The 12,817-nt window shown below is 39.7% G+C and overlaps 1 protein-coding gene across 3 annotated transcripts in view; it reads left to right on the forward strand.

Moving 5' to 3' along the window:
• The window catches only part of CAMTA1 (calmodulin binding transcription activator 1), a 422,644-nt gene that overhangs the window by 337,870 nt on the left and 71,957 nt on the right, over window positions 1-12,817 (forward strand). For all 3 annotated transcript variants that reach the window (XM_062593606.1, XM_062593602.1, XM_062593603.1), the window contains one exon: window positions 6,924-7,077. In XM_062593606.1, the coding sequence (XP_062449590.1) occupies window positions 6,924-7,077 (154 nt within the window). The remainder of the gene's footprint in view (window positions 1-6,923; window positions 7,078-12,817) is intronic.

Here is a 12,817-nt window from a genome sequence, read left to right on the forward strand (position 1 = left end):
CCCAACAGTGTGAATGGGAAATAAACTATTACAGCTTTTCTCCCACATGTGGGATTCCGGCTCGAAAATCTTCTCATTTGGAGGGAAGGGGTGTTGTTCCTTGCATTTCTCAGGACTTTAGTGAAGATTTGGTTAGCTTCTGTCATCTTCTCTTTTCATTATGGAGTTGATTAAAGGGGTAATGCTAATGGGAGGCCAGGCTGGATCTGACAACTTGAATGTAAGCAGAATTCTGCACTTATTGGAAGATCTGTCCCCAGAATCATAGCCCAGTTCATTTTAGAAGGGGAGTAAATTAGCCTCAGGCATAAAATAAATACAGGCCTTCTCTTTCCAGCTGAAATTTCTCAGTGTTAAGTAGATCAGAGGTGCCTCATGCTACATGTCTTGGCGCACGACTCTCTTCCCTCCCTGCTGTCTAAGATCTGAACATGTAGAAACACTCAGATTCTGATGCTTTTTGTTCACAGCAATTTTATTTTCTCAAATTCCAAATCTATTGTAATTATAAGGATTAAATTGTGCTAGACCATTACATTCTCTAGCATTTTCTGCTAACGTCAGATGTGCGCCATTTCCCTGGCAAGTCAGTCTTCATTCACAAACAGTGAAGCTGGTTCAAGTTATCCCAGAGATGTTGTCCCATGGCTCTGCTAGGATCTCAGCTGTGTTTTCTTTGGAAAATACTCCCAAGCAGGGAAGAATTTGAACAAATTGTTGTCCATATTACAGGCTATAAAAATCCAATAAGCTATTTAAACAAGAGATGCAAGGTCTGGGTTGGAAGTTAGATGCTTCTCTCTTCTCACTTCTTACAGATATAGTCAAATGATTCAAAAGAGACAAAAATCTAAACTTTACAGAAGGGGAAAAGAGGCATTAGCTATTTCTTTCCATAAGATACATTCTCAGTCCCCCTTCTGTCTACCAGGTTTGCATTAGAGTCCTTGCTTCTTGAAGGCATCTGAGAAGAGCAACATGGTTAAGGTGAAATGGTAGTTTATGATCCTGTTTATAGGAAGTTCTGAAGAGTGGATTTATTGACAGTAAACTTATTTGTTTTGGTTTAGTTTGTTTGTTATATACTCATTTATACTCACTGTGAGTGATAGTCATCCTTTAGCTCTGTACCCATGAGCTGCACTCCAGGCCTCCAACTAACAATTCCTGTAAAGTGTTTTGGGTTTTTAGAAGACTCAGCTGGCAGAGCTGCAGGGGAATGGCATACTCAGGAGGGTGGCTCCCAGCACCCTGAAGTGGTATTTAGCAAAGGGTCCATGGCTGTACTCTGGTGGGATAATGACTGCAAGCAAACTCTAGGAAGATGGTGCTCCACACGTGGAGTCATTCTAAGTCACACATGGTGGCTGAGTGGCACTTCTTGTTCGCAAAGCTGAGAGACAAGATCAGGTGTTGGTGGTTGTCCTACTTTGAGCAGGAGGTTGCAGTGGAGACCTGTAGAGGCCTTTCCCAACCAGCACTTTTGGAAACCCAAGCTTAGGCAAGCACCCTAGTCCCTCAGCCCTTCTTTACACTGTAGTCTATTGAGAGCTTAGAGGCTGTAGTTTGATTTTTGATATATGAATGACAATAGAGTGGGACAGTCCCTTAGGATAATATAATCTCACACTGACCAGGGAAGACAGCAGAATTACATTTGTGCAAAAACTGACCCGATAAGACTATAACCAAGTCCATGGGTACAAGATGGTGATTCATTTTTAGTCAGTGTCACCAAAAAAAGATCCCTCAGCAGCATATATGTCCATCTATTGCATTTATACTCCAACCAGAGACACATTTCAGGTAATTTGTCACTTGGCTGATGTGGTTACTTATCTGACCACCACAGCAATACATCTGAGAATCAGTGACACAGATATAACCTTCATGTTTAGCAGGTAGAACAAATCTCAATAACTAGCAAATGCCTAGGAAAACCTATAAAACCTCCCTGAAAAGTAAGTGTGTAAACTTGTCATCTGGTGATTTGTGACAGAAGTTCCAGAGTGTTCAAAATAACTGTAAATCCTGAAATCAGTAGGCAGTTGTGCTGCGGTTCGTTAAAACACTATGCACAGCTTCTTAGTCTGATGTACTTGAACTTAGCGGTTATAGGGATCAGTTACCAGTGCCTATGTAAATAAACCTCCTCTGCTCTTGTCCAGTGGGGCAGAGGCTAGAGAATTGAATGTACAGTCTTACTAGGTTTAGAAAAGATCCCCAAAATACTGGTGAATATGTCTTATCATCATAGCATTTCCCTAGTTCCTCAAAGGCCCGTCTGCCTAAACACGAGTGACATTTTTCTGAGGACAGCCTTGCTGGAACTGCTGTCGTAGATTCCCTGAGACCGCTTGCCTTTCACATGCTTTCCAATAAACTGTGAATTTGCAATTCTGATAGCAGTGGCAGTAGCTCATGTGGCTCCTCCTAGGGCTTCAGTACACTCTGCTGGACCCCTCTTATCTTTCGATCTTTCTGATTTTGCTGGTACTTGCTGCTTTAATGATGGTGAGCATTACAGAGAAGCAACATTGGCAAGCTGTGCAAAACCTGATCACACATGACCCTCTCCCAACAGCATGACTTGTGCTAATAGATACATAAAAATATATGTACTTACAAACATACTCTATCATATACCAGCTGATAAGCTGGCAGGAAGTATGCTCTCAGTATACAGCTAGTGTCTGAGAGTGATGGGTGTTGGAACATGATGGGTGTTGGAACATCTCAACTGCTTGAGTCAGCTCCCTTTGAAACCGATGGGAGTTTTGCCATTGGACTCAGTGGAGCCAAGGTTAGGCTGTGACTGACTGCATACTAAAGCGCCCTTACAGAAAGAAGTATAGAAAATAGGGACAGCTATGATAAATGCTGCAAAGTTCTTTTTGAGCAGAGTTGTAGAGAGGAGGATTTTTGTAAAGGTTTTCAGGATTTAAAATTTTCTGCTCAGGAAATGTTGAAAGAAGGAAATTGAGCTTGTTTTTTATCCAGAATGAAATTCTAGCTCAATCATGTCAATTACATGAATACATCAATTCCGAAAGACCTATGTGTGTGCAAGCCAGTTCTTGAACTTAATCTGAGACCACATAGCACAAGGGAGTCTGCTACAGAGGTTGTCGCTGGTTCCCATTTAGCACTGATCTTTTATGTCTTGAAGTCATTTTTGTTTAAAGAATTGCACTGGTGGCCTGAGTCCTAAGAATATAGAAGAGAGGCTCCCTTTGCAGAGGGGCAGTTTAGGACTCTTGGAATGTCTTGACCATCTGTCGTGTAGTGTTGTTTGGAATATATTTGAGTAGAAAACTAGAAGGTATCAGAAAGACAAAAGCACAGAGTGAAACATCTGCAGAGAATAATCAAGAGGTAAATGGATAGTGTGATCCAGGTGAAATTCAGTGTAGGTAGGAACAAGATTAAAGAGACCTTGAAGAAATGATCTGAACTGTTCATAGCTGTTATTTCTTAGTGCTGTCAAAATCAAATTGCCTTTGTTAGGAAATCTAAGTTGTGTGAAAATAATTTAATTGTACCTGAGGTTTTTTGAATGATCATTTCATGTTACAGCAGATTTGGGATAATGAACATGTGTACTCAGCATGGGCCATTTGAATAGAGACAAATGGGAAGCTTGATTCAATATGAAACTGTGAGTAATAAAAAGATGCCTTTCCTGTTTCTGAATTACAAGCCTGTATGTATATAGGCAAACATGGACGTGGAGATAAAATACCGTGCAATGTGTTAAGCAAAAAACAATAATCAAGAATGTACTGAGTGCTCCAAACAAACTACTGAGGCTGTAGTTGTGCTGGAGGCATTTTATACCTCATCTCTGCGAGGTTTTCTGTCTAGGGCACTTCACAATTAAAAGCAGGAATAAAATAACTTTCTTTCCTGACAAAACAATGTTTTAAATAGCATCAAAAAATACTGATGTATTATTATTTCTTACATTTCAAATTTTAGTTTTTCACATCTGTCTTGTCCTACTGATAGCTCTCTATAAAGAAATAGTCATTCTGTGCTGAATTATGTCACAGATTTTTCCAAAACATACATGTTCTTAATCTGTATGAAGCACATTTTAGTAGATAGAGTGGCATTCACAAGACTTGCCAGTCTGAGGTCAACTTTTAGATACAGATTTGCAGAACAAACCTCTTGGTTTTGTATTTAATTTATATACTTTTAATATGACCTATAGGAACTCCAGTGCCCACCCACTCCTGAGGTCTACTTACTTAAGCTGCAATGAAGTCAGAAAACTCAGTCATCTTGGCTTGCCTGGTGATGATCAGGAAGGAACTATCAGGTTGTGAAAAATACAGGCACAAGTATCTGAAATAAAGCAGGACACATGCAGAACGACGGGCGTGATGCCTGCCAGTGGCAGGGGAAACATGCCCTTGCTCTCTTTCTTAAAGCTTATGTTGAGAGTAAGAGGTGCCTTTCCATGAAATCTCCCAAAGCATATTAATTTTTATTACTTCATCATGTAAACGATTAAGTTAAATTAGCTGATGGAGACTATTTGGATGTATAGGTAATCATTTTTACCATCAGAATCTTTCCTGAATTATACATGAGGAGAGTGATGTTTTAAAACTACCCTTCATCACTTCCCTATTTCTGAGCAGCTCCATCTGCTCATTTTGGAACTGGCTCAGGTGGCAGGTTAATTCCCCAGACCCCCAGAGAGAGAGGTGCTGCCTGGACCCCCTGTCCCAATCAGGCCAAAACAAGCCAGCACACACACTTCAAAATTCATACTTGCCTGGCTGTAACCCCCATTTTCCTTAATGAGTAAAATAGGCCCAAGTTCCTTGGAAAATGGAAGACTGAAAGTAAAATGTAACTCTATTTTGAGAATGCTACGAAGACCTTCCAATTGGTGAGGCATTTGATATCATTTTATATATTAATTCACAATGATTAAAAACATAGATTTTACCAGCATTTATGTAGAGTAAGAAAGAGCTTAGAATTTTATTTGCTTTAGCATTTTCCAAAATTATTCTGAAAAAAAATTGTTAACAATTCCCTCTTGGGTTTCCTGGCCTCTTCCCTAAGCAATACAACTCTTCTGTAACATAGGCTTCAAAAATCTGATACCGTAATCTTAAAAAAGTCCTCACTGAAAATCTGGCACTTAGAATTTCCATTAATAGAGAAAAAAATGCAAGTTTCTGCTTGGCCTCCACTTTTTGAGGACTTTATGACTTTAAATGAGACTTTAATGAGATCTGAGCCTCCAAACAGTTAGGGAAGCCTCTGATACCTGAACCTGCTGAATTCCAGAGTACAGATGAAGAGGAAGCATCCTTTGCAGGGTTGCTCTATTATATTGTTAATGCTGATTTTACATTGGCACCATATGAAGGGATGGTTTTCAACTACCAGCACCATCTTGCAAAGTCTCAAGGAACTAGGAGACAGGATTATCTGCCTTCTCATCTCTGGGATGTGCAGGATGCTCCCCAATGTTCAGCTGCACACACAAGCTCTTGCACTGTTGCCCCTGCTGTCAGCAAGGGTGAGCACTGTCCTGCTTCTCTGTGGGCATGGGAAGGCAGGCTGTGGGCTCTTATTGCAGGCTAGCCTTGGATGCAGCTGCAAGGGGCAGCTTAACTGGCCTTAATTTGTGCCATGCCCCTCAGAAGTTACTTCTGCTAAGGGTGTTTTCAGGTCAATTTCATTAGACAAGTATCTCCTTGGCACAGGTGTCTGTATGTAGTTTTAGTTCACTGTGGTCTTCGTAAGAGAGTATTCCCGTTAGCACAGCTTTGCAAACAAATGATGGCTTGTGTTCTATCTCCCACTCAGAACCAGGCTCTTAACAGCATTAATGAAACATTAGAGTTTTAATTACACTATTATCCTATTTATTTTCATAAATAATTCCAAAGCAGTCATTACAGTTTGTGAACTTAGGAGTAAATGACTTAAGGGAAAGAAATCAAGGTCTCAATCTTGTTATTATCTCTTCTATAATCTCCCTGGGATGCTGTTGGGAAACTAGCTGAGTTTTTCCTGTTGCTGTTGTTAAGATGATTCATTTACTCACACAGTGCTAACATACTACTAAGCTTCTTACTTGAAATGTCTGTGTCAGGGGACAGCGCTGCAGTGCGTCAAAACAAAGTTGCATTTCTTTTCTTTTTCTCAACTCCCTTCAGAAGGAGGTGCATAGGGAAAGCGAGTGGAGCATTAAACAAACCTGCAGGAGTAAGTGCTTTGCAATTGTTCCAAAATGTTTTTGCACGAGTTCTGCAAACGACACCCTCTGTTCCACTCCCAAGCTTCTGCAGCTTGCTGTTTTTATCATAAAGCAGCAAGATCTTCAAAAAACAAAAAATTGTAGAGCTGTCTGGAAAGAACCTGTGCTTGGGTGTACTCTGTAATACTGTTAGCTCCTTTGGCTCCTCCCTCCCTCTTCTGCAAATGTACTGATAGTGTGGCTACTATTGATATTCTCAGGTGCATTTCCATATGTTTAAGACAGTCTAATGTGGACCAGAACTGATAAAAGCACTTGATCAAGCAAATCACGTATCCCATAAGCCAGAGCAAATTATCTGGTGTTTGTTCTGACTGGCATTTTCAGGAGTCTTGCAAACGTTGGTGTTGTATGGGTTGAAAATGATTCTCACTGAGCAAACAAAGAGAACAGTGAGACTGCAAGCAACAGGCACTCAGGGTGGAGGAAGCTATCTGCAAACTCTTTTCCACCTCTTTTAAAGAATAGCTCTAGCTCTGATCTCAGAGAAATCTGGAACATAATGAGATCTAATTATCACTCTTTCTGTCATAATTTTAGTAATTATAAAACAACAGAAGGAAGATAAATCCAGGCAACACTGGGCAGGGGAGAGGTCCAACTACCTAACTTTTGTACTCTGTTCTCCTTGTAGAACCCAGACATTGTGTTGGTGCATTACCTGAATGTACCTGCCATCGAGGACTGTGGAAAACCATGCGGCCCTATCTTGTGCTCAATAAACACTGACAAGAAAGAATGGGCAAAATGGACAAAAGAGGAACTCATTGGACAGCTCAAACCAATGTGTGAGTATCTGAAGGCTTTTTTGCTCTTTTGCTGTCTGTGGAATTAATTTAGAGTGCAGTGTCTCTCCCTGCCGCTGACCTTCCCTCCAAATGAGTCATTGGCCACCTTCAAAGTCAACTTGCATCTGCATGTGTTTTCTTTCTTCCGAATACTCAACACATCTGGGAGGTATCTTCTCTGTGTATTAGTTGTCAGCTCTTTCCACTTACAGGTTTTTACAGAAAATCCATTTATGTAGTGGGTGAGAACTACCTAGATAGTCCTAGAAAAGATCATGTTAAGTTACCCTTTATACACTTTTTGCTAGGAATGTACCTATTGTCCTGTATTTTCAAGCCCTGTTTCTAGGCACCTACTCTCTTATTAAGAACATTTACAGTACTAACAGGTAGGTTTCCCCAAAAGCTGCTCCATGTTCACGTTGTAATATTGTCAGATCGGAACGCATTGCTGCTGTTTACCAAGGGACTCTGTAGAACTGAGTATCTTTTTTAATCAGCACGGTGCCCCTGCTGAGAAGCTTCTTTCAAGTGCAAACTGTCTAGGCAAAATTTCTATTAAAGTACGAGAAATTTATATCCTCTCCATTGTCTGCACGGCAAAACAGTGGGGTCAGATTCCCTGATGATGTGGTTCTGTAAACTTCAGTGCAGTCACCCAAGTGATAAGTTCATCTCATAATCAGTTGCCCAGCACCACTGGACAGTTAGTTTAGTCTGAAACGCCAGTTTGTTCTTGAAAGCCGAATTCTAGAACTCAGGTATATCTCCTCATGCCAGCTGAAAAAGCAACAGATATGATGTGTTTTAGGATGAGTTTCGTTTATACATTTATCCATTTTTAAGTTCTCAATTTTTCAGTCTAAAGAAAAGGCTGCTTAGGTGTACAGAACCATCAGGAAGTTTGCTCTGCAAACAGGCAGCTCTGTGGACCTCCTTGCATTTGCTTTGAAGTAGAGTATTTTCTTTAACATCACAGTTAAAAGGAATTAACCATCAAGGAGAGTCTGATGTACTTTTAACAACATATCTTACAATTTCCAATTTTTTTTTGAAACCAGTACTCCCTGAAGTTGAGAGGTTTAGCCTTTTTAACATAGATTCACAGTGAGATTTTTTTCTAAGTTGTAACTGACAATTACGTTTGAGGTTGGACTGTACTCTCTAGACCCTTAAAGGCAAACCTACCTGTCAGTATATTGTTCTCGGTGCGTGCTAGTAGGTTCAGTGGGTGAATCTAGTGGTGGGACAGTGGAGTGAATGGGCTGCGGCAGTGGAGTTAGCATTTGATGGGCTATATTCTGCAAAATAATCTGCTGTACCTATAGAAAACTCGTCTTGATGAATTTATGGAAAGAAGTCTAATTTTCTCTGAAATTAAACATGGCAAAAAATTTCAGTCAAATGTCTCAGTTAAAACTGTTGTGTTAGGCAAGGTTACTGTACCGCATAAAGAGGGATGCTCTTTCTGTGACAACACTTTTTTTAAAGGGAAGGGTTTTTTCCCACCTTGGCTTCAGAATGTTTCTAATGTTGTTATAAAAACATTTAATTTGAAAAGATATTATTGGTACAGCAGTGACATTTAATACATGAATCGGGAGCATCTTGAGTAGCTTCAGGCAGCCAGCACATTCTTGTCACTGTAAACACCATTCCTTTTCATACGGTTAGCTTGTCTCAAACATTACCTCAAACTCGCATCTGTTGGAGCCAATCGCCATCACCTAGAAGTTACTTATCCCACTAGATCTTACACTGCTCCTTACACAGATTTAGAACAACAAAGATCCCCTTCCAACAAGTGTACTCCATTCCTTTGTTGCATCCTGAACTCTGCAGGCCATACTGTTACTTGTAGGGAGGAGGGAATTAGCCAGACTGTGGGCATCCATGACAGAGCTTTGCAGCACCTCTGGGCTGCCTACAGGAAGAGGTAGCAAGGGAAGTCAGCTGCCAGTGATCCTCTCCCAAGTCAGTAGCCCTGCTGTGTCAGTCATCTAACCTGCAGTTTCTGCATTCCCTTTAATTGTCCAAGAGGCAGAAGCATTGTGATTGATGCCATTTTTATGTATTGATTCACAAGGATCATTTAAGAAAACATTCCCCCTTTTTTAGCTTCCCCATGTTTTCCTATTCCGCACAAACTTGGAGGAAAGACCACCAAGTAGAGAAAAGGGAGAAAATTACATGTTTGCTAGAAAAATGAACCATATTACCCTGGGACTAACTGCATTAGACAGAAATCCAAGATGCTCGAGGTATGGCTGAGACTGTACAAGTGCCTTAATATTAAACAGGAGAGGAAATGGCAGCCTGTTAAAAAATCTGCAGTGCATCAAGAAAATTATGTGAAAACTACAACAAACTAACCATAAATTTAATAACACTTGGCTCTTTTATGTCTCAGGAGGGAAGAGTGAAATTCTGCACAATTATTCAGATGCAATATGCAAGTGCACATTCTCTTTTTGTAGATACATACCGTGGAAAACACATACTTAGAGATGCAGCTAAAATAAAAGCTTTAGATTATGATCAGACTTAGAAAACAGAGGACATAACTAACCATGTTCAGGGAACACAGAGGAGCACTGCTCGCCAAGATGTCAGATTTGATTCCAAAATGGGGTGTGCCCTGAAATTCTGGAGTCAAACACATTAGTTTCATCATATTTTCACATTAATCACATTCTTTCAAAGACTTTACAGTTTGATTTCCTGATGTTTCTAAATTTCTCCATTCTAAAGCAGATTTTTCATTAACAATCAAAATGTTGTGCATAGTGACATTGGTGAAGTGAGTGTCTAATCTGTAGACAGTTATCTTACCTGTTTCATATCATGGTTCATCTAGTTTTATTCCTCTAAACCTTGATTTTTGTAAGGTTTTTGTTGTTTCTTTCATTTTCTTGCTTAGCAAGCAAACTGAAGCAAACAAGTTTGGAAGGGCTGGATATTCGATGGCACCTCCAGGAGGATAATTACTCCATCCTTCAGAATTAGGAGACAGGTGTTCCTTGTCTTAGAATTATAGCCATGCGACAAGTAGGACTGGAACATGCTATAAAGTATCACTAAAAACATTTTGTGGATGATGACAGACCTATGATAATCTTACTGAGAGCAGTTATCTAACTGGTTATCTGAATCATTATGGGTTTCAGGACATTTGTGCAAAATGAAAAGTGATAATTTATGAAAATCCTGGGATAATTTTGTTTGAGACATCTGTAAGTTATTTCAGCAAACCTGATACAAAGAATGAACCTCACCTTGACATTGCCTTCAATTTTTTGCCTCTTGTGCACTCTTATATTCTTACTTTGAGGTTTCTCTGAGCTAATGTCCTTAGAGGCATCGAGTGGTAAAAGCAAAATGCAGTGGCAGAATCCAACACAACAGAATTCTGTATATAAGCTCCATATGATCCACAAAATGTGGGCCAGCTCATGTTGGGAGTTTCTCTGTATCATCGCCTTTTGGCTTTCTCATCTGTCAGCTGGCCAAGTATGAGTTGCAAGTTCACAACTCGTGCTACGTTGCAATACTTGTTTCAAGTTCACTATAATTTAAAATTATCTTTCTTTCTGAAAGAACACTTTTTTTCATTCCTTTGCTGACTAGAAACTGATTGATCTCGCTCATGCTGCCTGCACACAGCCACAGCTAGGTAATCTGAAAGTTTCGTATGAAACCGGTCAAATTTAAGACCTCTGGGCATGAGACATTCTTGCTTCACCTGCATTGCCTGTCCCTGGACAGGCAATGCACCAATTCTCCCCATTCTACATGTGAAAGTGAAACAATCTGAGGCTTCTGGAGGTGACCTGAAACTGCATTACTGTGTTCTCACAACTGGCGAGGGAATTAAACGCTACTAGCCCAGTATGATTTTTTTAAATAGCAGTAGTCTATGAACTGAATATGGAATATGAATATGGAATATGAATATGGAATATGAACTGAATATTCATATGAATATGAATATGAATATGAAAAGACTTGACTCTTTTTCTAAATCTCGACTTAAATTTATGTTAAATTTTAGTAATTGTTTTTAAGGCTTTTTTATTGAATCTTAAAAGATTAACTCTACAAAAATGCTATATGGACTTATTTTTAACATTCTCTAACTCAGAGGTAGAAAGTGACCCTCAATGCAAACGGAAGGTTGCCAACAAAGTTTCAACTTAGGAATTAACTTAAGTTCTTTGAAAGAGTTTGGGTTTTAGTAATGCAGATGCCCAGTTTTGTTGGAATAGTATTTACTTATTAATATAATTGACTTTATTTTAATAAGAAGGAGAATACAATATTAGATACTAGATGGATTCTCATATCCGCCGCTCTTGCCTTTGAATATCTTCCATTCACATAAGCTTAATAGCCAATATCTGCCACCTGCTTGATTTCTCATTTTCTCACCAAGACATACCTCAGCCTTTTCATTGCTCCAAGGATGTGGCTCTAAACATCAGTCACATGAGAGAAGTGCACCATTCCTTTCCCTCTTACTCATGTCCATGGGGGGAGTAGAGGCCATAGCACAGGGCTGCAGCCCGGGAGAGGCAAATACTCCCCAGTCTCTAAGCAGCTCTGGATTTCCTTTTTGTTCCCCCATGTCAAAAGCCAAAAGCAGCTGGGCAGCAGACTGATAGCTGCTATTGGCACCAGGGGTCCAAGTGCTGGCAAAAAGCTGTGGTACTGCACTAGGAGCAAGTGAATTGCCAATACTGCATTAGGAGACTAAGAAATGGGTTGGAAAGCAAGTCTTTTGCAAAACAAAAAATAGTCTTTGCAGGTTTGCCATGGCAAACGTGCACTGGAGTATTTTACCTTGGAAACATAAACATTAAGAGGGCTGTGTACAGATATGAGTGCCATGTTTGTTGAAGCCAAGATGAAAGAAACTTGCATAGAGAGTGAGAATTGATTAAATTTGTGGTGTTCTTTATTTCCCTAGAGGAACTTATTCCCATGTCTATGTGGGCTGTTCCTTAGGGAAATGTGATTTCCAACAAAGGTGAGTTTTACATACTGTAGAAAGTTCCGTTCTGCCAAAAGAAGAAAATTAGCAACGATTTTTCACATGGCACTTTGGGTAGTCTTTCCATAACCATAACCTCCATAAGTCTTTTCATTGCAGTGAAATAATCCTAATGTGTAACTTGAGTTTGTGTAGTAACGAAATTTTACCTTGAGGAAAACTAAATCAAATTATTTACTGTTCCCTCCACCAAAGTTGCATATTAAACCAAATACAGTAATTATAGAGCTTTTCTGAGGGTTCATAGGCATGTCAGCATTTATTTCCAGTTCTTCTGCAGTATTTGTCTCTCTTCTTAGTGTTTGGCTAAAATAGCTATCAGATTCAATGCTAAAGCATATGCTAAGATACATGCTTTTCCCAGCAGTTCCACCCAAGATGTTAAAAAAATTGTGCACTTGGTTATGATGGCTGTGCTGTGACCACCCATCAATACATACGACAAAATTGTAGAGATATGTCGAGAGTAGTGCCAAAATACAGACAGGCCTGATGAATATATCACTCTTGTCTATCCTCAGTGGAAGAACCAGGAGCTCAGCACTTTCCTGGGCACCATAGTTATGAACAATTTTTTTCCCCCGAGTATTCTCCAGCAAGATTTTGCTTTAAAAAAAATTAAGAAAGATATTGCATTAATCACTGAAAATTATGCTTAAAAAAGTGTCAGAATTAAAATTCATTAAAGCA

The sequence above is a fragment of the Rhea pennata genome, chromosome 22, assembly GCF_028389875.1.
Source record: "Rhea pennata isolate bPtePen1 chromosome 22, bPtePen1.pri, whole genome shotgun sequence".
Lineage (NCBI taxonomy): Eukaryota > Metazoa > Chordata > Aves > Rheiformes > Rheidae > Rhea > Rhea pennata.